At 43.1% G+C, this 24442-nt stretch overlaps 1 protein-coding gene across 2 annotated transcripts in view; it reads right to left on the minus strand.

Moving 5' to 3' along the window:
- hdgfl3 (HDGF like 3) overlaps positions 1-24442 on the minus strand; it is a 136708-nt gene that overhangs the window by 24739 nt on the left and 87527 nt on the right. The window contains exon 4 of one of the 2 annotated variants that reach the window (XM_043677582.2): positions 2203-2361. The exons of the other annotated variant lie outside the window; for it this stretch is intronic. Within the exon in view, the coding sequence (XP_043533517.1) occupies positions 2203-2361 (159 nt within the window). The remainder of the gene's footprint in view (positions 1-2202; positions 2362-24442) is intronic. 2 annotated transcript variants of the gene reach the window in all.

The raw sequence follows: 24442 nt of genomic DNA on the forward strand, positions 1-24442 counted from the left end.
TTTAAACCTTAACTCTCTCATTCTGCTCTCTCTCTCTCTCTTGCTCCACCAACGTTCTCAGACTTGCTCGGTTTCTCCAGTACTTTTCATTTCGTTTCAGAATTCCAGTTTCTGCATTATTTGGATTTTCTATAGAACCTGAATTGCTGCTTGGGCAGGTTTTGTTGTCCCAACAACACAGACAGTGGCACAAAGTCATTCAAAGTGAACAGAGCCTCTTACTAAACGTGAAAAGTAAATACTGGCGTGGTTTAATGCATAATCTTACCACTCGTTCTTAAAGTGCCTGGATCAAAACCTGTCCGACTGCCAGAAGAAAATAAAATGGCTCACCCTTAATGTTTCAAAAATTCCTGCTTCTTTATTGGCACTGGTATAAAACCTGCGCCCACACATCCCCCCTCACCTCCATTCAAGGCCCCATAGGATCCTTCCACATCCATCAGAGATTTTCCTGAACATCCAAACACCTCATCTACTGTGTCTGTTGCTCTCGATGTGGTCTCCTCTACATTGGGGAGATAGGATGCCAACTTACAGAACATTTCAGAGAACATTTCCGGGACACATGCACCAATCAACCCCTCCGCCCTGTGACTGAACACTTCAACTCCCCCTCCCAGTTCGCCAATGACACGCAAGTCTTGGGCCTCCTCCGCAGCCATATCCTAGCCACTCGACGCCTGGAGAAAAATGCTTCATCTTCCGCCTTGGGACCCTCCAACCACGTGGTTTTAATGCCAATTTCACCAGTTTCCTGATCTCCCCTGGCCCCACCTTATCCCCGATCCCACCCTCCAACTTGGCACCACCTTCTTGAACTGTCCTACCTGTCCATCTTCCTTCCCACCTATCCGCTCCACCTGTCCATCTCCCCCCACCTTCATCTACCTATCGCATTCCTAGCTAACTTACTCCCACCCCACCCCCCCTCCCATCTCTCTCTCAGCCCACCCCCATATTCCTGATGAAGGGCTTATGTTCGAAATGTCGACTGTACTATTCCTCGGATGCTGCCTGACTGGCTGTGCTTTTCCAGCACCACACATTTTGACTCTGAAGTTCTGGTAGGTCCAACTAAACTTAAGATCGAGATGTACAAATACAAAACTATTTCTGTTTATTGCACATTAAAAATATGGGATAGGATCAATTTCAGATGAGTGCAGAATGATAGTAAATTGCTGCTTTACCAGGAAGCTGTGTCTGGGGCTTTGGACAATGGGTAGGGAGGTGGTAAACTTTATGCAATCCAGTCTACTGTATTCATTGCTGACCATGTGGTCTCCTCTACACAGGGGAGATGAAACACAGACTTGGTGACTGCTCTGTGGAACACCTACATTCTGTCTGTAAAATTGACCTCAAGTTTCCTGTTGCCTGTCACTTCAACACATTCCTGAGTGTTTCACCTGAGGCCCACTGAAGACATTACCTAGTATGGTGACGAAATGTCTGGAAATGAACCTTCCAGCTCAGCGGGCAAACCTACATCCAGAACACTCCTGTGTTCCCTGGCCAACACGTGTCTTGGGCCTGCTGCAGTGCTCCAATGAAGTTCAGAGCAAGCTGGATGGAAGAACAGCACCTCATTTTCCAATTGGGAACCCTAAAGCCTTCAGGACTCCATATCGAACTTAATAATTTTAGAGGCTGAACGCTTCCTTCCATGTCCTTTTCCCACCCCCAGGCCCTGTCATCACGAGTTGCTTTCAGCACAGCTAATCCTTTTTTACTCACTCACAGTCCCCATTGTCTCTTATCTAGCTCAGTGAGTTTTGAGAAGAGCCTTCCAGCTCAGCAAGCAAATCTCCACCCAGTTCTTATTGAGCTTTTCTTCTTCTCCAACTTACCATCAACTATCCCTTTGTCTGTTGACGTTTTTCTCTCTCTGGGCTTCATCTCCACCTGTCTGCTCATTCCTTTCCCCTTCCAATCTCCTGTTATCAACATGAAACCACATTTTCCTACAAGCTATTAGTTTTGAAGAAGGATCATTGACTCGCAACGTTAACTGGTTCTCTCCACAGACGCTGCCAGACTGCTCAGCTTCTCCAGCAATTTATGTTTATGTTTCAGATTTACAACATCCGCAATTCTTTGTTTTATTAAACCTTGAGAGAATGGCTTTAACCTAAAACAATACAGAAACATGTACAATACAATTTACCTACAGTCCATAGAAAGATTCTAATCCTTTACCTTAAAAGCAGCTTTTTTTCGTTTGGAGCCTCCTTTTTCATTTCTGCTTTTAGCTTTTCCCTCCTCATCTATTATTTCACCCCCTTCACCTTCACTACTGGCATCTGCTGTATTTCCTCCCTCTCCTTCTGTCTCTGAGGAACTCTGTTGCTGTATTGCCTGAAACAAAAACACAGTGGGGTTGTGAAAACATGACATACGGTACCAAACTGAATACTCCCAAAAATAACACCAACTATCACCAGCTGAATTTGCATCCATCTACATTTCATAGAGACCCTACAGTGTGGAAGCAGGCCTTTCGGCTCATCAAGTCTACAGTGACCCTCCACAGAGCATCCCACCCAGACACACCCCCTACCATTTTCCTGTAACCCTGCACTTCCTATGGCTAATCCACTTAACCTACAAATCCCTGGACACTAGGAGTTCTACTTAGCATAGCCATGCCATGCGCTGCACTGTGGGAGGAAACCAAAGCACCCAGAGGAAACCCACGCAGACAAGGGGGGAATGTGCAAACTCGACTCAGTCGCCCGAGGGTGGAACTGAACCCGGGTTCCTGGTGCTGTGAGACTGCAGTGCTAACCACTGAGCCACCATGCCACCCTAGTTACAATGGACACAGTCTATTTAAATTGCTGGATTTGTGACTGGTTTCTTTTGAAAGTGACACTGTAAATTATTCCTGTAGAGAATATTCTAAGTTGGCTTTTGCACACTAAAGAATCTGCAGTAATGTGTCAGCGTGAACTCACAGAAACCTTCACCAATGCTTCAATAGTGCCTTTACCTCCCAAAGCAAACCCACATTAATGCTATCTTGCGATGATCCAGAAATTTAATTACATTTTTGTTAAATTGATTATGAGTGCATAAAGGGGAAACATTGCAAAAAATGTTTTTGATCAACGTAAGGATAGCCTCAAAGCACTTTCTAGCTGATTAAGTAATTTTATTGGAATGTAGGAAAATGACACCAATATATGCACATAAGTTCTCACAACAGCAATGAGGTAATGACTAGATAATCTATCTTCTGGTGATGCTGGTTCTGGGTTAAATATTGCAAGACATTGTGGATAACTCTCATCCTCTGACAGTGTCATAGGGTCTTTTATGTTCCCCTGGGAGCAGGCCTCAGTTTAACATCTCTTCTAAGCAAAAGTACACTGCAGCAGCTCTTCAGTAATGCACTAGAATGACAACCTAGAGTTAGGGTGATACCAACTTGACTTAGTTTTTGTCCATTCTGGCTGTCCATACAAAGTTTATTTACATTAATAAATGGTTACAATGCCCAATTCTGTAGCTCAATGGTTTTTATACCAAACTATCAACTCTATATTTGCCAGCTAACATTTATCTATACTCTCAAATATGTTTACGCATTACTGAACTTTGTTCCCTTAAGAATATCAGTCCATGGACAAGCTTTGATTATTCCCAATTGCCATCTTCTGCTTTTCTGGATACTTTATTTATTTCTGTTTCAAGGTGATTGACATACTATTAGTCCAGTCAGATATTACAATGGTTGTCCCAAAAAATAGATTTTTTTGCCATTACAAATTAATGTCGTTTACTTTTCACAGCGGACTTTAACTAGATTGACAGTGGATTTGAGATGACCATGAACAGCCTAGAATACAAATATTCATATTCATAGAAGGGAGGCAATGGCCTAATGGTATTATCACTGGACTGTTAAGTCAGAGATGAGTGTGTGTTGCTGGAAAAGCACAGCCGGCCAGACAGCTTCCGAGAAGCAGGAAAATCGACGTTTCGGGCCAGAGCCCTTCATCAGGAATGAATCCAGATAATGTTCTGGGGAGACAGGTATGAATCCTGCCATGGCAGATGGTGGAATTTGAATTCAATAATAAAAAAAATATGGAATTAAAAGTCTAATGATGACCATGAATTCATTATCAATTGTGGGGGGAAACCCCATCTGGTACCTTTAGGGAAGGAAACTGCCATCCTTGTCTGGTCTGGCACACATGTAACTCCAGACCCACAGCAATGTGGTTGACTCATAACATGGGCAATAAATGCTGCCTTGCCAGTAACACTCTCATCCCATGAATGAATTTTAAAAAAACTCAGCAAAATAGGTGGAAGTCAACACCACCTCCCTTATAGTGGATCATGGTTAATGATGGAAAAAAAACAGGAAATGAATGGGAATAGGCATAATATTAGAAAATTTAAAAACATATTCACATCAAACATTTTTAATTCAAAAGGTTTTATATTAGGAATTGCTATATTATTACTTGTTACAGGATTATAGAAAACAATGAAAAACATTAAGTGCTGAAATAACTAGTTTTTGGTTCACATTATTGTGCTGTTCTGTGGGTGCCCATTTCTGATCACTAATGTAGCCATTCTGTTCTGTTGCGTATTTACAGCTCCAGGAGCAAGGTATTAATTTTAACTGTAGGCCATTGTGTAGGAGACAGATACGGGATCAGCCACCCTTCATTCATGTCTCTTTAATTTTGAATCCTCTGTTTTCATATCAGGTATTTAGTTGCCCTTCTGACCCATTCATATCTTTCACCTTTCAAAGCTCTGTCTGGGCCCCATCCTGCAAGTGGAGCTCAATCTCAAATGTAGACTTGTGAATCCCCAAATTTGTACAGTAAAATGTGTCATGTAATGTTACGTGCTCTAAAGGCTGTTGGTCAATGGATGTTCAACAAATGCAGGTACAAATTCAGTTTTGCTTTAGCTGCAGCATATAGACATGCACAGAGCAGATGGGCGTTCCTGCAAATGAGCAAAATATAAGTTCAATTGAAATACTCAGAGATTCAACACAGCTATAGAAAGAAACAGAAAGGACTGGAGAAATCCAGTAGATCGGGCAGCATCTATAAGAATAACAACAGAATTAATGTTGAATATGAGTCTTCTCTGGAACCTAACCCAAAGTGCTAACTCTGTTTCTTTCTTCCACAGATGTTGCCAGACTTGCTGTATTTCTCAAACACTTGCTGTTTTTATTTCGTCTCTGCAGTTCTGTGATTTTATTCACCACGGTTAAACTGTTTATCATAAGATTGTAAAATGATACAACCCATAAGGCAGCCATTTGACCTGGTCTTTGTATATTGGATCTTTAGCACAGCTGCCTAACCAGAGGCTGACTTAGCCACCAGTGTTTTCTGGTAACTCATTCCAAATGATAACATTACCCTGTGTGCAAAAGTCTGTTTGATTTTTCCATTGCTTTGATCTCCTAATTTCTAAATTTACCTTTTTTTAAAACTTTACATCAGTTGGAGCATGGTTACATGCATAGAAAAGATTCAACTACACAACAATACTGATGTAGCAGGTAGCTGAAACTGTGTTGCTGGAAAAGCACATCAGGTCGGGCAGCATCCAAGGAACAGGAGAATCGACGTTTCGGGCATAAGCCCTTCTTCAGGATCTTATGTAGCAGGTGCATAAGATCACACTATAACCTGTTCTACAAAGAATTAATCAGCTATGTCAAGCCCTTGCACAGCCTTACAGCGCTCTAAAATCAGCTGGGTACACCTTGCCAAAATGACATCTTCAAAGGGTTTCACGCAACAACAAACACAGCAAGTCTCAAGAGCACTTTGCTTGGTGTATATTTGCAAACACATTTGGTGTTTCTGTGAGGCTAAAGCATGAAATGGAAGCACTCCTACCACACAGCAGTATGTAACAGGCTGTCTGCCCACAGGCCATACCTGACGTGGAAGCTCCTTTTATCCAACTGCTGCACTCCAACTCAATGTGCAATGTTTTTTCAATTTTAGTTCACTTTACCGGGAGCTGTAACTGTTTTGAAAATTGATATTGTGCATAGGGAATACAGATTTTAGATGTGCAAAAGGTCCACTAAAGGCCATTCAACCCATTGCCTGTGCTAGTTCTTTCAGAGCAATCCAGACAGTATACTCCCCTCACCTTCCTTCATATTCCAGCTTCAACTCTTTCATCTAATAATCTTCTCAAGACTGCGAATGAATTAATATCCAAACATCCTGTAAGTCGGTGCATTCCAACCTAACAATCTGTTGTATCAAACAACTTTCTCATGCCACCATTAATAATAGTGAACTGAATAAGTAGACCATGCATCATATACTTTACTCCCTGTAAAGGAGATTGAGGGGAGTTTTGATTAAGGGCTTAAGATCATGACAGGCTTAGATAAGATACACAAAAAAAGTCTGTTCCTGTTAGTTGACGAGGGATACAGATTTAAGGTTTCGGGCAAGAGATGTAGTGAGAATGTGTGCAAGAATTGTTTTCACAGTGAATGGTAATGATCTGGAACTTGCTATCCCATGTTGGAAGCAGAGGTACTGAATGGTTTCAAAATTAAACAGGTCCTTGAAGCAAAGAAATTGGAAGGCTTACAGGGGTGCAGCAAGGAATGGGGTTAGACCACAATGCTCCACAGGGAGCAGGATAGACATGATGAGCTGAATGGCCTCATGCATTGCTGTAAGCAAATCTATAACCACACCATTATTTTCCTCTGAAATCAACTACTCAAATATCTGCTTCAGTGCACAGTGTCTTTATTAGTGATTGCCAGCTTTAAGCACTGTGGGCTGCACAGCAATAGGTGAGCCTGGAGTGGTCATGATCACATGCCAATATCTGGCGATATCTGATATTTTAAGAGACACACTTCTGCCAAAGGAAAACCTTATACAAAAATCAGGATATCCCAATGTTCAGCTATGGGGTTCATAGAAACTCAGACTAATCCGATAACAGTTCCAACATTTATAGAATTAATCTGACTAGAAATTAGTGAAAGGGCAAGAATGCAATCAGCCAGTGAGCATAGGAGATTGGAGCTGGAGTCCATATTATGGCCTCTCAAGTCTGCGCTGCCATTTAAAATGGTTGCAGCTGATCCTGTGCGTCACCACCACCTTCCTGCCTGCTCCTTGTGTGTCTTGATTTTCAGAAAGATCAAAATCTATTGATCCAAGCCTTGATTGTTAGCACTTGTGACACTGATCACAAACTCTCGATAAACGGAGCTGGTATACAGATGAGGTTACAACAATTCTAGAATTTACAAAACATGGGGATGACTTTAGAATATCAGGATAACCAAAAATGCACAAAAGTGCATGTGAAGGTCAAGCAATGTTAGGCGAGGTAATGAGGGATTGGGTCCCACGTATCTGAAGCAGGAGATTAAGGTCTGCTTGATTATGAGTTCTGCAAAGATTACTCAAATAGAAGTTACTGCCATCGAGTTAAATTGATGTTAGAACAACAGCTATGGCGAAAAATAACCATACATGTACATTAACTGTAACTGATGCCATTCAAAAATTATTGTCTGAAGTTAGGAGAAAATGAAATAAGAAAATTATAAATGAATATGTTAGGACCATTTTAAAGAGTCAATCTTACACACATTCCTGACATGGAGTAAGCAAGCAGTGAATGACGTGTGGAATTCACAGGTACGCATCTGTGACTTTTTATCCATTTAAATTAGGACAGAGAGAGAGTGAGAGAATATGATGAGACAAAACTAAAGAGAGGTTGGGCAAGCAAACAAAGTGAATCTTTCAACTGTGAACAGGGCCACCTACTGTAAGTTGGGGTGGGGGGGGGAATGATGAGGAAAGTAACACTGACTAATATAAAAATATAAAGTGTGAACAGAATTCAGCTCACATTGGGAAAAACACAAAGATTTTCTACCAGGTTGGCCATCAGTCCTGAGGTCAGGACTTTCACCCACTGAACGTCTCACTCTCTGCTCATTAAGACCAGTGGCAGTGTATTATTGCTGGAGACAGCTGGTTGGTTGGCTTGGATCTAACTCATGTATTAGAGAAGAGTGCAATATGCCCATATAAAATTCTTAACTGGGATGGAGAGACCTGGAGGCTCATGTACATAAATCTTTGAAGGTGTTAGGACTTATTAAGAGAGCAGACAGTAACATACATGGGATTTTGAGCCATTCTCAGCTACCTTCCCCCCAGCCCTATTTCCCCCCCAACCTCCCCACCCCTCCCCCATTTATCTCTCAGCCTCCTTGGGCCTCCCCATATTCCTGATGAAGAGCTTATGCTCGAAACACTGACTCTTCTGCTCCTTGGATGCTTTTCCTTTTTGACCCTGTACAAGATCATAACAGGTTTAGATAAGGTAGGTGTAGAAATGTTATTTCCATTAGCTGATATACAAGAATCAGGGGTCACAGATTTAAGATTTTTGGTAAGCATTATAGTAGGATGTGAGGAAAAATATTTCTATGCAGTGAGTGGCAATGACCTGGGATATGGGGTAGCACAGGTGGGGGTATGTGAATGGGATGGGAAGGGGGTGAGTGGTTACCTTGATTTTTAAGTGGCCTGCAAATGATGCTAAGAAACCAAGGTGGGTCTCCCACGCAGCTCATCTCCACACTAGAATGCCCCATGTACTATCACGGCTTACTAAGTGCATTGCAAACACTATCCCTGTCCAAAAAGAATCCCCCTAAAGGCGCACATGGGTTGGGTGTGCATTTCAAAGTGTCAAACTGAGCACGTCAGGTTGTCCCAAACACAAAGTAAAGTCTGGCCCTAGATCTCTATTTAATGTCCAGGATTGTATACGTGCAGTGGCTCAGTGGCAGCACTGCTGCCTCACTGCACCAGGGACCCGGATTTGATTCCAGCCTCAGGGGAACTGTCTGTGTGGAGCATTCACATCCTCCCAGTGTCTGCATGGGTTTCCTCCCACTCTCCAAAGATGTGCACATTACGTGAACTGGTCATGGGAAATGCAGGGTTACACAGATAGGGTGGGGGGGTTGGTTGCTCTTTGGAGGGGCAGTGTGGACTTGATCCGAATATCCTGCTTCCACACTGTAGGGATTCTATAATGATTCTTTCTCAATCCATCCTGAGTGATTCAATGATTTATGCTCATACATTCTCAGGTACCTCTACTCCTGTACCTCATAAGAATCATACCCTTTACTTTGCAGTGCTGTTCTCCATTCTTCCCATTAAAATGTACAACTTCACAGTTCTCTGCCTTCACATTCACTGACCATGTTCATGTTCTCTGCCTTCACGTCCACAAGCCTCTTTATGTCTAACACCATCCCGTTCATAGTAGACAATAATTTCAAGTTGTGTATTATCTGTAAATGCCACAATGTGCTGTCCTTTATTCCGAAGAACAATTGTTTGCCACATTTCTGTATCTTGTCACTCAGCCATGTTTGTATCAATGCTGCTAGTGCCTTTTTAATTCCACAGGATCCATTTCACAAATAAGATATTTTGCAGTTACCTGACTGCATTCAATACTCGAGACTGTCAGAGTGATGTCAGGTACATAGGTTGTATATCCCAACCTACTGGTTGGATCAAACAGCATGTTCCTTTTGTTGTTTGATAAGGGCAAAGTATAGTCTGCACTCAACCAGTCCATGCTTGCAAAACCCAAAAATAAAATGTCAATTGGTCGTTGAAATTCTGCATTTAGGCAGCACTTGCTGAATAATCCTGTGTCTGGCAATAATTACATTAACAAACACTTAAAAGCTCAAGTGCATAACATAGCTCATTTATGCTTGCCACAAGTGACGTACATTTATAGGCAGGCGCTTGGCGTCTGTAAACAAAAGAAATACAACAAGCCATTTGCCATTTTGAATTTCCCGGGAGTTGGGAAGCTTACAGTTCTCTGATGTTTTCATTACGGCAATACCTCAGTCAGTCGACTTGCCAACTAAATCAGTGTGTTTTTGTCCTGTAGTATGAAGTATTACAATTGTTTCAAATTTACATTCTTGCAGTGGGTCCTGATGAACTCATCACAAAAACAGCTTCAGCAACACCTCCCTCTTCAGCAATGTTCCTATTTCATTGCCCCATCAAAATTGGCAAAAGCTGGCAATGAAAACAAGTAGATCCTATCGGACATCGGAAGTGTGCCCAGAAGTTTACCTGAATTATTGAAATGAGGCCCACAGCCCAATTTCAGGTTAGGCTTGGACCTTCAAGATTTTGGGCTTGAAAATAGTCCTAGATGAAACTGAACCTTTATACCTTCAATTCCACAATCGACATCATTTTGTTTTAACTCAAAACAGCTTTGCCAATTCCACATGATGATATTAATAGCAACAGAACCCAAACGATAACAGTGAATTGTAAGAAATGGAACATTCTGGAGACTATGAAAAAGAATGAGAACAGAAAAAAGAGAATGGGCAACACCTTGTCTGTGTAATGAAAACTGATTCAAGAGACAAAATATGAAACTAATAAAGAGAAAGCAAACAATACAAAGTAAATATAAGGCATTCATGTTTTTATATGCACAATATTGTTTATAAAATTGCAACTGAACATATATTTAAAGTTCTTTTTAACAATAAAGTGAATTGCTGCATGCTTTATAGCTGACAAACTCTTACGAAAGTGCAGTTTCTAGTTAGTACTAATGAAGTGGCTGCTGACTTTGGCCAATGCTTGTAATATCGCTTCTAAAAGTAAGCCAGCCCAAGACTTTATTAGGCACTGTCAACAGGAAATGTGTAAATTAATCCAGATTTATTAAATTTACACACAGTTCCAATTTCCAGCAATTGAAATTATGGAGGGAGCACCAGAATGATCAAATGGACTTGAACAGGAGAACATGGCAGGAAAATAGTAAAGAAAATGTGTCAAGGAGAAGGGCTTTGGTAGTTGGAGCGCCTAGGCTTGGATTTTATATTTGGGGCACGTTCTGTAAGTCTGCCCATTTCAGGGCTCATTAATTGCAACCCTGATTAACGTGTGACTTTGCCCCAGGAGGCTTCAGATTCATGGTGCAGTTTACACGCTGCTATCCCGTACTGGAGGTGGGCTGATGAGAAGGCTTGCCCTCACTCCCAGCCCCAGCAGCACAACACCTAACCTCATTTAAGAACCGCCTGAATTGGGGAAACAGGCTGACAGGTCACTTTCACTACGCTCTGGTAGCTTTTCTATTGAAGAGCACTGTTTTGCATGTGCACAAGTATACAATGCTGTTCAAGACCAGGGTCAGCTTAACATCCACCAATGTCATTTATAGTATCTGTTGCTCCCGATGCGGTCTCCTCTACACTGGGGAGATTGGACGCCTCCTCACAGAGTGCTTCAGAGAACATCTCCGGGACACCCGCACCAATCAACCCCACCGCCCCGTGGCCCAACATTTCAACTCCCCCTCCCACTCTGCCGAGGACATGGAGGTCCTGGGCCTCCTCCACCGCTGCTCCCTCACCCCCTGACGCCTGGAGGAAGAACACCACATCTTCCGCCTCAGAACACTTCAACCCCAGGGCATCAATGTGGACTTCACCAGTTTCATTTCCCCTCCCCCCTACCTTACCCCAGTTCCATCCTGCCATCTCAGTACTGTCCTCATGACCTGTCCTATCTGCCAATCTCCCTTCCCACCTATCCGTTCCACCCTCCCCTCTGACCTATCACCTCCATCCCCACCCCATTCACCTATTGTACTCTTTGCTACCTTCTCCCCAGTGCCCCCCCCCCCACCATTTATCTTCCACCCTGGAGGCTTCCTGCCTCTATTCCTGATGAAGGGCTTTTGCCCAAAACATCGATTTTCCTGCTCCTCGGATGCTGCCTAAACTGCTGTGCTTTTCGAGCACCACTCTGATCTAAAACTGTACCATAAAACCAAAATAGGCAGGAGCAGAAGTAGGGCATTTGGCCCACTGAGTCTGTTCTGCCATTCATGGCTGGTCTGATAACCCTTAACTCCACTTTCCTGTCTTCTCTCTCAACCCATGATTAAAAATTTGTCTACCTCACCCTCAAATATGCTTAATGACCCAGTCCTTACAGCCATCTGTGGTAAAGAATTCCACAGATTCTAACTCTCTGAGAGAAATAATTCCTCTAAATCTTGGTTTTAAATATGTGACCCCTTATTCTGAGATTGTTCCCTCTGGTCCCAGACTCTCCCACAAGGGGATATAAATATTCTGCATCTATCCTGTTATGTCCTCTAGTAATCTTGTAGGTTTCAATAAAGTCCCCTTTATATTCCAACCATTACAGGCCCAATCTACTCAATATTGCCTCATAAGACAGCCCCTCTGTATTTGGTATCAGCTTGGTTAAGCTTCTTTGGACAGTTTTCAAAGCCAGTATATTTTTTCCATAGACAAGGAGCCCAAAACAGTTCAGTCTTCCAGCTGCGGTCTGTGCATGCCTTGAATAGTTTTAGCACAACCTCCCTACTTCTATTCTCCATGCCATTTGAAATAAAGGCCAACACTCCATTTGCCTTCATTATTAGGGCTAAATTTGTCGCTAGCGTTTTGTGATTCATGGACGAGGACTTCTGTATCCCTCTGTTCTGTGGCCTTCTGCAGTCTTTTTCTATTTAAATAATCTGCAGCTCCACTATTCTTCCTGCCAAAATTCATAACCTCACATTTTGCCACATTATATTCCATCGGCCAAGTTGCAGCCCACTTACCTAACCTGTTTGTATCCCTCTGCACACGTTTTGGGTCTTCCTCACCACTTAACTTCCCACCTATTTTTTGTGTCATCAGCAAACCTGGCTACAGTACATGTACTTTCCTCATCTAAGTCGTTAATATATATGGTAAATAAATGTGGTCCCAGCACTAGTTACACACTGTAGGTCTGAAAAATGCCCTCATCTCCCCATACTAACATACTACCTCCAACATCATGAGCTTTTATCTTATTGAGTAGCTTAACGTGTGGTACCTTAATAAATGCCTTCTGAAAAATGTAAATATATTACATAAACTGCTCCCCCTTTATCTATTCTGCTTTTACCCCTCCTCAAAAGAATTCTAGTAAATTTGTCAGGCATGATTTCCTCTTCATGAAGGCGCATTTGCTTGAATATAATGTACATTTCTAAATGCTCTGCTATTACTTCCATTATAATAGACTCTAACATCTTCTCAATAATAGACATTGATCTAATTGGCCTACAGTTACCTTTATTTTACCTCTTTCTTTTATTAAATAAAAGTGTTACATTGGTAGTTTTCCAATCCACCGGGACTTTGCCAGAATCTAAGGATTCCTGGAAGATTAGATTAGATTAGATTACGTTACAGTGTGGAAACAGGCCCTTCGGCCCAACAAGTCCACACCGACCCGCCGAAGCGCAACCCACCCATACCCCTGCATTTACCCCTTACCTAACACTACGGACAATTTAACATGGCCAATTCACCTGACCTGCACATCTTTGGACTGTGGGAGGAAACCGGAGCACCCGGAGGAAACCCACGCAGACACGGGGAGAATGTGCAAACTCCACACAGTCAGTCGCCTGAGGCGGGAATTGAACCCAGGTCTCTGGCGCTGCGAGGCAGCAGTGCTAACCACTGTGCCACCGTGCCGCCCACTATCAGTGCATCTACTATCTCTATAACTGCTTCCGTTAATATCCTAGGAAGCACTCCATCAGGTCCAGGTACTGAGCAGTCTTTATCTTTATCTTAGTAGGACAGATCCCTATGAGGAATGACTGCATTACAAGTACATTAGCGAGTTTTGAAAAGATTTGTAGCTCAGGTTGAGGTTCTGGATGCAGGTTTGCTCGCTAAGCTGGAAGGTTGGCTTTCAGACTTTTCGTCACCATACTGGGCAACATCATCAGTGAGTCTCTGGTGAAGCTCTGGTGGTATGGCCTGCTTTTTATTTATGGGTTTAGGTGTCCTTGGATTAGATTAGATTCCCTACAGTGTGGAAACAGGCCCTTCAGCCCAACCAGTCCACAACGACCCTCTGAAGAATAACCCATCCAGACCCATTTCCCTCTGACTAATGCACGTAACACTATGAGCAATTTAGCATGGCCAATTCACCTGACCTGCACATCTTTGGACTGTGGGAGGAAACCGGAGCACCCGGAGGAAACCCACGCAGACACGGGGAGAATGTGCAAACTCCAACACAGACAGTCGCCCGAGGCTGGAATTGAACGCTGGAACCGTAGTGCTGTGAGGCAGCAGTGCTAACCACTGAGCCACCGTGCCACCCTTTGGTGTCATCATTTCCAGTGGCGATGTCATTTCCTATTCTTTTTCTCGGGGTGGTAAATGGGATCCAAGTCAATATGTTTGATGACAGATGATCATGTAAAGACATGACCCATTCTCACTAGTATCTTTACATACAGATAAGGTTAGACAACACTTTGACTGGGATGACACACATCCTAGGACAAGCCAAACAGAGACACACACAAGAATTCCTAAAAGCATGGCATTCCAACCGGAACTCCATCAAAAAACATATTGACTTGGATTCCATTTACCACCCTCTGAGACAAAGAACAGGAAATGGCATCATGATAGGAAATGACGTCACCAACCCATGGAAACCTAAACACATAAATAAAAAGCGGGCCAAACCACTAGTGCTTCATCCAGAGGCTTAATGATGATGTGGCCTAGTATGGTGACGAAACGTCTGAAAACAAACCTTTCAACTCTGCGAGCAAACTTACATGCATTAAAAGCACATCTACATTATAATGCAACATAATACTATTGCAGAATGTTTCAGATTCCTTAGTATTTATTCTCAATCCGGCATGGATTTGATGGTCTTCCAAAACCTTTAACCACCAGGCAGAAAAGGTTCATGGGAGGAAATCTGATTGGCTTTTGCCAATTCCATACATTGGGGAACATGACTTGAGCAGAGGTATTGTTTGGTTTTCACACTAGGCATTCTCAACCTGCAAAAAGGCTGTGGAAAATGACTGGAAAATTGGATTTCCTGCAGATGTATTCAAAGTGTCATACTTCACGTGTCAAATCTTGCCTCTGCAACCAAAGAAAAACTTGGACTTCAAGTTTCATTGGAAGTGAAGATGCAGGAAAACCTTGCGCATCTGTTTGAGGACAGAAGCAGCAATCTTTATAGGACAATTTTTGATCTAATGTATGAATATAATATATATGTTCTGCTGATTTTGGTCAGGGACAATGTGCAAGAATACTATATCTCAATCATGACTCAATTCCTGACCTGTGTCACTTTCTGTAACTTCTGACTTGTAGGAACACCTGGATTGCATTTTCTGTACAACGAAAAGTGATGACCACATTTATTGTCCAACTGTGCAGTTCCCAACTGCTCTATGGAACACAAGGACTAAATGTTTGGTTCCTGAAAGACATGGGTTATGACATAATAGCTTAAAGAAGTACCCATAATAACCCACTGTGGACGGTTATAGCAAGGGGCGAAATTATTAGGTAGTCACGGGTGAATATCATACACCAAAGATATCATGCACATAGAAGTAATGTGTATCCTTTTATTTGGCATCTCTATGTTGTGCTAACCAACTTTGCTCTCCTCCAAATTAATGACAGGAACTGTAAGTTAACCCAGAAACAAATGTGAGGATTTGAAAGTATTCTTCCATTAGCATGGAGCATTGACTTCAGAAATTTCCACAAAATAAGCTCTGCAATGGAAATTAAATAAAAAATGTATTTGCACCAAGTGTCTAAATAGATTAATCTGTTAAGTACCCTGCACTTGCATATACTTCATGACAACAGGTTTGCTATTATAATTTGTCATTTGCAATGAAAATGTAATGCTGTAACTACACCCTTTCCCCAGTAATGGTATTATCAGGTGGCGGTGGCAGAGTAGACAGTGTATGGGCTCCTGTCACTGGACTTGTCCTCTTTGTCTGCATTTTAAAAATCTTTTCATTTTTCCTTCTTCTGCTTCTTTTATCTCAGTCTTACCCAATAAAGAGAGTTCTCCGGCAAGAGGCAACTCCAAGGGGCTCCGGAGCAGCAGTGGCGACTTCAGAGGCAGTGTGGCCACAGAGTCAGCCCCAGATCAGTATCCACTAGCCTTTTTGCAGGCTGAGAATGCCTAAAGTGGGAGTCTCATTTCCACATAGAGTGGGCCCCTGGGGGTTGCATGGTATAGCCCGGAGTGGGACACACTCTATGTGGCATGGCGTGTGGTGGTATAGCCCGGAATGGGACACTGTCTCTGTGGCATGGCGTGTGGTGGTATAGCCCGGAATGGACACTGTCTCTGTGGCATGGAGTGTGGTGGTATAGCCCGGAATGGGACACTCTCTGTGGCATGGCGTGGGTGGGATAGCCTGGAATGAGACATTCTCTCAGCGGCATGGTGAGGGGTGGAAGAGCCCGGAGTGGGACACTCTCTCTGTGGCATGGCATGGGATGGGATAGCCTGGAGTGGGACACCCTCAGCAGCATTGAGGGGTGGGATAGCCCGGAGCAGGACACAGCAGCATTGAGAGGGGTGGGATAGCCCGGAGTGGGACACAGCAGCATTGAACGGGGTGGGATAGCCCAGAGCGGGACACCCTCAGCAGCATTGAGAGGGGTGGGATAGCCTGGAACAGGACACTCCCTCTGCGGTATGGCGTGGAGTGGGAATCCCGGAGTGAAATAGCCCAGAATGGGCATCAGGTGGCAAAAGTTGGACTCTCTAGGTTATATATTTAAAAATTTTATTCAAAGTTTAGATTACATTACAATGTGGAAACAAGCCCTTCGGCCCAACAAGTCCACACCGACCCACCGAAGCGCAACCCACCCATACCCCTACATTTACCCCTTACCTAACACTACGGGCAATTTAGCATGGCCAATTCACCTAACCTGCACATCTTTGAACTGTGGGAGGAAACCGGAGCACCCGGAGGAAACCCACGCAGACACGGGGAGAATGTGCAAACTCCACACAGTCAGTCACCTGAGGCGGGAGTTGAACCCGGGTCTCTGGCGCTGTGAGGCAACAGTGCTAACCACTGTGCCACCGTGCCGCCCACAAAACCACAACACTGCGATGGCCGGGAATCGAACCCGGGTCAACTGCTTGGAAGGTATCTATGCTCACCACTATCCCACCATCACCCTGCAATGAAGTTAATGAAGTTAATGCAAATGGTGCCTATATTTGGGCAACAGTACACACTTTGTACTGTACTTCATACCGAATACATGTGACAATAAAGGATATTCTGTAAATGACATACTTGGGTTTTGTATTATCAGCCTGCTGGTTTATAGTGCAGAGAATCTCCTTAGCTCCAATCTATTCTATCCATGGCTTTCAAAACTATCATACATTTAGTTAATTAGTGATAAATCCTGTGATCTTAAAGTATTTACTGTAAACACTGATGACAGTGAATGAATTACAGAAGCACCCTAGATCAATTATCCCCTACCCTCCAACTCTGCTTTATCTAAATTCTACTCTTGGTCTTTCTTCACCACATTTAATACTAGGGAGATTAACTAATGGAAGAGAACAGCATTCAACTGCTCTCTTCTATTTAATTAGGTGGTGACTGATCTTCAATTCCATTTACACACTTTTACTCCCTAAGCCTTGATAACCTTGCCCAAGTGAAGTCTAGTGAACTCAGTTTTGAAAATTTCAAATGAGTATCTTAGCAACCTTATCTATCAGAGCAACCTTAACTTCCCAGTTCAACTTGCCTTTGTGTGCAAAGTTGCTTGTTGACTTTGCTCCCATATAGTCAAGCTTTAATTCAAAGATACTTGGTTTTTTGATAAGTGTAGTTTGTAAATAACCAAATAAATATTTTGAAGTTCAACCATCCCTCAGTGTCCAATGTTTAGACAGAAAAGAACCATGTTTATAGAACCAGTCGCTGTGACTTTTTTGCCATCTCAAGTCTAAGAATCATTCCCAATTTAGATGGATGTGACAAATCGTGCATGGTAGCAATATATATTTAATATTGTGTGCAGGCTTACCGTGGAAAGCTTCATAAATTATTTATTTCATCACAGGTAATTTCAAAGAAATAAAACTATGTAACCCCTGCTGGAAATGGAAGACTCTGAACGTGTTGTAATCATCAAGCAGAGATTCGGAGAGTTTGACAACAATCTCTTTCCAGCTACATAACCATATTTCCCTTTGGATGTTATGTTTAATGAGAAAACCACAAGTAAATATTTTGAAGAGGAGAAGAAAACAGCAGTAAGCAACAGTTTAACAATCTTGTAAAAGTTTCTTCAACGTTATCATGGTGTTGCGATTGTGGCCAACTCCTAAGTTGTAAAAAACCACAGGACTGGCGCCTTTGTGAGGATTGATTTGGATTTGACATTAACAGAAACTGAGTACTGGTCTAAATTTCTCTTCTTACCAATCAGCCTACACCAGAAAGAGTGCAGAGGATACAGTTCAAAGAATACAGGTCATCCTATAAGATGGGAAATCTAGTATTTTTCATGCAGCATCCCACAAGCACGGTGGCTCAGTGGTTAGCACTGCTGCCTCATAGCACCAGGGTCCCAGGTTCAATTCCAGCCCTTGGGTGACTGTCCGTGTGGAGTTTGCACATTGTCTGTGTGGGTTTCCTCCCACAGTCCAAAGATGTGCAGGTCAGATGAATTGGCCATGCTAAATTGCCCACAGCGTTAGGTGCATTAGTCAGATGGAAATGGGTCTGAGTGGGTTACTCTTCAGAGGGTTGGTGTGGACTTGTTGGGCCGAAGGGCCCGTTTCCACACAGTAGGGAATCTAATAACTAATAAACTGCAGGTTAGCAGGGTGGTATAATTCAGGAGTTGGGGTGTCCATTATACTACAGGGTAAACTTTTGACAGTTTTGAAAATTAGGTGAGTTTTTAAATGGCGGCTACTCTATACCACCAGAACAGATATCAGATAGAAAAGTTGAAAATTAAATCCTGACTGCAGCAACTTTGGATGGATACTAGCAATGTGCTGTTGTTAAATCTAAACACTGATACTGTACGAGGATTGCAACAAGTGATAGCAAAAAAAATGGAATTGCTATTGGTTCTGATTCAGTCTGCTAATGTTGCAAAAGGAAATCGTATAACCAGTGATTATCCAACAGCAATGACCCTCCAGCAATTTGCAAAAAATGTCTCCAAAGCTTTAGCAAATACTGCTTTGTCGAATATAGGACGTGCAATAGATTCTCCACCAAGATGTAAGGGGAAGCAAGTAACTGTTACAACTGGAGGAAATCATGTGATCATATACAAGTAGAATGGAAGTGATGGAGCAGCTTTTCGTTCTATAGGGAAACATTGAGAGTCAGGACAGTTAATATGTGACATATACAAGTCTCAAGGCTCTGTGAATATTTACATGATGGAGGTTAGCCACCATTTCTGAATTGTGTGGTTATAGGTAAAATGATTGAATAACAACTTTCAAGCTAAGTTAAATTGCCATTGTATAAAATAGTTGTGCTTTACAATCTGGTCAGTGAGTGGCAAAAATAATGGCATTTTAGCTCTCTAAGTTAAAATTGAGTGTAATGATATTTTTCAAGCAAGATGGAAAAGAAGTTGCATTTATACAGTGCCTTTCACAACTTCAGGACGTTGCAAAGTGATTTATCTCAGTGAAGTACATTTGAAGATTAGTCACTATTTTATGTAACACAACTTAAGCAAGGTTCCATTACAGCAATGCATTAATGACCAGCTAATCAGAGTAAAAATTGCTGAGGGATTATATTGGAAAGGATACCAACACATATCCAACTGAGGAGGCAGCTTTGCATCAATATATCCTTTAAAAGGTGGCACCACCCAACATGCAGAACTCCATTGGTACATGGTCTAAAATATTCAAGTCCTTGAAGTGTCGTTTGAATATATTAATTTGCAAGTAAATAAATTGTGTACTCCATCAGATGAGATTTTTGAGAGACTACATTTTATAATTTACCCTTAAATATAAACTTTATCATGTGCAAGACATTAAACAATGTAGACACTGGAGAAAAAAAAATGACATACATCCTATTTCCCAACACATGCCTTTTGTGCAGTCTGAAACCTTGGGCTTGTCTTGTGTACTTTTCCTCAGGCTTTGATCAGGAAACTGGGCCATGGGTCAGAATGGGTCTTGTACTTCCATTTTCAAATTGCGTCTCAGTGTCTATCACTGTTGCACATTGCCCTTGGTGGTTTAAGGATGTGTAACATCAGCTTTACCAAGTTCTCCACTATTCTTCTCCCCCAGAGGCTTTTCACAAACATTCAGAGAAGAAGGTACAAAGGTTTCACTCCAGTATGATGCAACTTTCCTTTGATTAATGTGAGCTTTTGGTTGCAAGTACTAAATTTGGGTGTTAACTTTCTATAAGAATGATTGCATGGCATTCCTGAAAAGTTTAAAAACCTGGTCAGTGCTTGTATACTCTGATCTGATAATCACCTGCAGAAAAACATAAGTTTAAAATCTGATACATTATTTGGTTGAAGTCCAAAGATGTGTAGGTTAGATGAATTGGCCATGCCAACTTGCCCATAGTGTTCAGGGATGTATGGGTTAGGTGCATTAGTCAGAGGAAATGTAGAGTAGCAGGGGAATGGGTCTGGGTGGGGTACTCTTTTGGAGGGTAGGTGTGGATCTGTTGAGCCAAATGGCCTGTTTCCAAACTGTAGGGATTCTATGATTCAAACTAGGCAGCTGTTTTGAGATCTGCATTGGCATAATAAGGTTTTATTTAAGGATCTGTTTAAGAACAGAAATCTCAGAAGGAGCAGGTTAATTAACAGGACTGGAAATTGATTTGACTATTGGAAATATGGGTGATGATAAATAGAAAAGGGAAGGTTTGTTCTAGGTCACCTGATAGTCACCTATAATACTAGGAAGGAGAGTTGTAATTATCTGTCATTTATTAACATTTAAAAAAAAAGCATGCCAGGTTTATATTTATGAACAGCCGCAGTGAACATCTAAGAGAATAATGGCTCATTATCACCAAGGTGAGCTCATCATAGAGCCATACAGATCCTTCAGCCCAACCAGTCAACCAGTCTCACCAACTGGAAACTGAAATATTAACACTTCACAGATATGTATGGACACACACATTAGTGGTTAAAGCACTTTTGCCCATTTGGTACACTGGATTTGAAACATGAATGCTCTTGCTACTTTGTTGTAAACTCTCGTAAGGGCATAACCACAGTAAATGCAAGTATATGTGACTTTTATTAGCAATCTATTCACTTGAAAAAAGTAGGTGTGCCATGGAATTGTTTGTCTCATTGAAGTAAGCCTTCGTACTGAGAAGGTTGGGAATCACTGGTCGAACTAATCTTTCAACCTCTAGTCTTGAGGATGCAGAAGACTGCATCAATCTAGGCAAATGGTCATTGAGATTTATCCCCTCATTGATGAAGAGGTCAGGTTGGATAGCACTGCCCACCGTGCCCTGCCAGTGTCTGTTAAAGGTATTGAAACCTTGAACTTCTTTGCCTTTGACATTTTTTCCTAGGATCAGCTGTCAATCTCTTGGAATGAGCTAACAGCACACCATTGTATCTTGCAGGTCACTGAGGCCTTTCTTGTGAGCGCTTGGGAAGGCATTCAATTTCAAATAGTCCGGATCTTGCAGGGACAAAAGAAATGGGATTCATCTCCTTTTCCAAAATCCCTCGGTTTCGGGCATCATTGATTGCACCCATTGAGTCACTGAGGCACTACGGCAGTGAGCCCATGACTGCTGTCAGCTGCCATCTGTCCTCCAACAGTCCAGGGTTCTTCAAGCTACTAGCAAGAGGTCACAGAAATATTCCAAAACATAAGGAATACCCCTTGAAGAGGAGATGTCTACCCATCCCTTTATAAGGCCTCAGGATACAGCTAGAGAATCACCACAACTGAAATCATAAATTCACATGGTCCAGCACCAAGGAGGACAGGAAGATTCCGATAATGTGGCTTGGTGCCTGGTCCAGTTAGTTGGGAACTCACAGTGCACTCTGCCATGGGCTTCCTGCACTGGGGTGGTCTGGCAAACTCTCCAAAACGTGGCGTTCCCAGATAGGTGTGGACCTTGACGAGGGGCATGTGCTAGATTAGCATAGCTCATCAGAGCAGGAAAAGATCCAATTGCTTTGCAGGGAGGTGGCCAGGGCCATCTTAAATCAAAGCTCTTACCAAGGTGGCACTAATACCTGGGCACATCTGATCCAGGCACGTTTTTCACCTTTGATTAGACACACATCTGAAAATGGATCCAATTTTACCAGCGATACTTAGGACACACTTCTTCATTGGATTCGGTGTTTAAACACTACAGTTACCCATTACCACTTCTTCACACTTTGCTGTTCAATCACAGAAACTCACTCATCTAGGATCTTGGCTGAACATTGTCAAATTTATTAATAAATTATCGTGTAGGGGATCCAAAATAGCAGCCACCTAGGAAGATCATGTTTGCTGGGCTCCGAGCCACAACATCAGCAGGACAGAGCCAGAGGCCATCCCATCCATGCTAATGTGAGTAAAAATACAGTAAAAGAGCTATAGAACTTGAAAATTTCACTCACCTTTGTTTTTATTGCAGGAGAGTGTCGAAGAAAGGAGAAAGTTTGCATGGGGCCGGGGCTGGGGTGTCAGGCCAATCCACTGAGGTGGCGGGCTTGATTCCTCACCAGGCCTGGAGCTTGCCAAATCTCGTGAGGTCCTGGGGTGGCAGACTGAAGATAAAATTGAGGAGAAGCTGGCAGCATAGCAGAGACTGGGAGCAAGACCAGGGAAAAAGGACTGATGAGCTCGAGCGGCAGGCCACAGGGATGGAGGCAGAGGCTGATTTATCCAAGAGTTGGACTGAAGCCCTGGAAACACAAGTTCGTGGGTTTGCTGGATCTGGTGGATGATCTTGAAAACAGGGGCAGAAGAAGGAACCTTCGTGTTGCTGGCATGCCGGAGGGGACGGAAGGTGAGCGGCCAGTGGAATTCTTTGAGAAGTGGTTCCCGGAATTCCTTAGTTTGGAGGCTAAAAAGGGAAGGATAAAGATGGAGAGAGCCCACCGGGTCATGCATGAACGCCAGGAATGGACTAGCACCTTCACCCTGTCCAGGTATGGTTCCATCATTATAAAGACAAACAGTGTGTCTTGGAAGCTTCCAGAGCCCAAGGGAAGGATCCGAGGGCGCTGGTGTGCAAGGGCTCCAGGATCATGCTTTCCAAGACTTTTCAGTGGTGGTGATCTGGAAAAGGAAGTCTTACGACGGCGTCAAGAAGAGATTGAGGGGGATCCAAGATGGCGGCGACCCAGCAAGTCTGAGTCTATAGTGCCCACCCCCACCACACTCACCAAATCATTCATAATAGCTGTTTAATTTAATTAGTTGCTTAGTATTACATTTAAACAGTCTAATATTTAGTAAAAATGACCAAAGGGAAGGGAGCCCGCAGCTCTCAGCAAGCAGCAACCCCTCCCCCACCCTCTCCAGCTGCAGCAGAGGCGTCCACAGCCGCCTCGGGGGACTTATCTACAGTGACAAATCTTGTGGAGATGATCTCCAAGCTGGACGCGAAGATCGATGCTTTTATCGAGGAGTCCCGAAGTCGAAGGGACTCACTCTTGGCCGCGCTGCAGGAGCACGACCGAGACATTAAGGAGATCGAGCGCCGAGTCGGAGTTAAAGGCCGCAACCTCCGAAACTACAGCGCAATTGGCCGTGGATCAGGTCCGGACTCTCGAATGAGTCCGGACCTTAGAGAATCACATTGACTACCTCGATAATCGAGGTCGCCGAAAAAATATTCGTTTGCTGGGCCTTCCCGAACGGGAAGAGGAAGGCCAGCTTACAGCATTCCTGGAGCAGTGGCTGCCACAACTTTTAAATCTGGAAGCTGGATCAGGCCAGGTAAGGGTGGAATGGGCCTACCGGGTCGCAATACGCGGGCCCGGCTCGAACCAGCGCCCACGCCCGGTCCTGTTCCGGCTGCAGAGCTACAAGGAGAGGCAGATACTCCTAGAAGCCTCTAGAAATCTCGGAAAAGATCCCCAAGCCATGATCTATAAAGGATCCAAGATCATGTTATTCCAGGACTTTTCCCCAGCTCTGGTCCGAAAGAGGAAGGCATTCGACAAGGCGAAGAAGCGTTTAAAGGACTTAAATATTCAGTACCCCTTACGCTACCCAGCGACGTTACGCTTTAACCATGAAGGATCCGTGCATAACTTCGGATCGCCAGAAAAGGCTAAGGAATTCTTAGACTCTCTTAGATAAACTGTAAGACATAATGGATGTTGGTTTGCCTTTCCCCCCGCTTTGGTTTATATCCCCCTTTTGTTTTCTTACTTTACTGATTAATATTATCATGGGGGGTGGGGAGAGGGATTTGATTTTCTCCCCCCCCCCCCCCC

This window comes from Chiloscyllium plagiosum, unplaced genomic scaffold (assembly GCF_037043375.1).
Source record: "Chiloscyllium plagiosum isolate Xiang-an unplaced genomic scaffold, Cpla_swu_hap1 HiC_scaffold_39, whole genome shotgun sequence".
NCBI lineage: Eukaryota > Metazoa > Chordata > Chondrichthyes > Orectolobiformes > Hemiscylliidae > Chiloscyllium > Chiloscyllium plagiosum.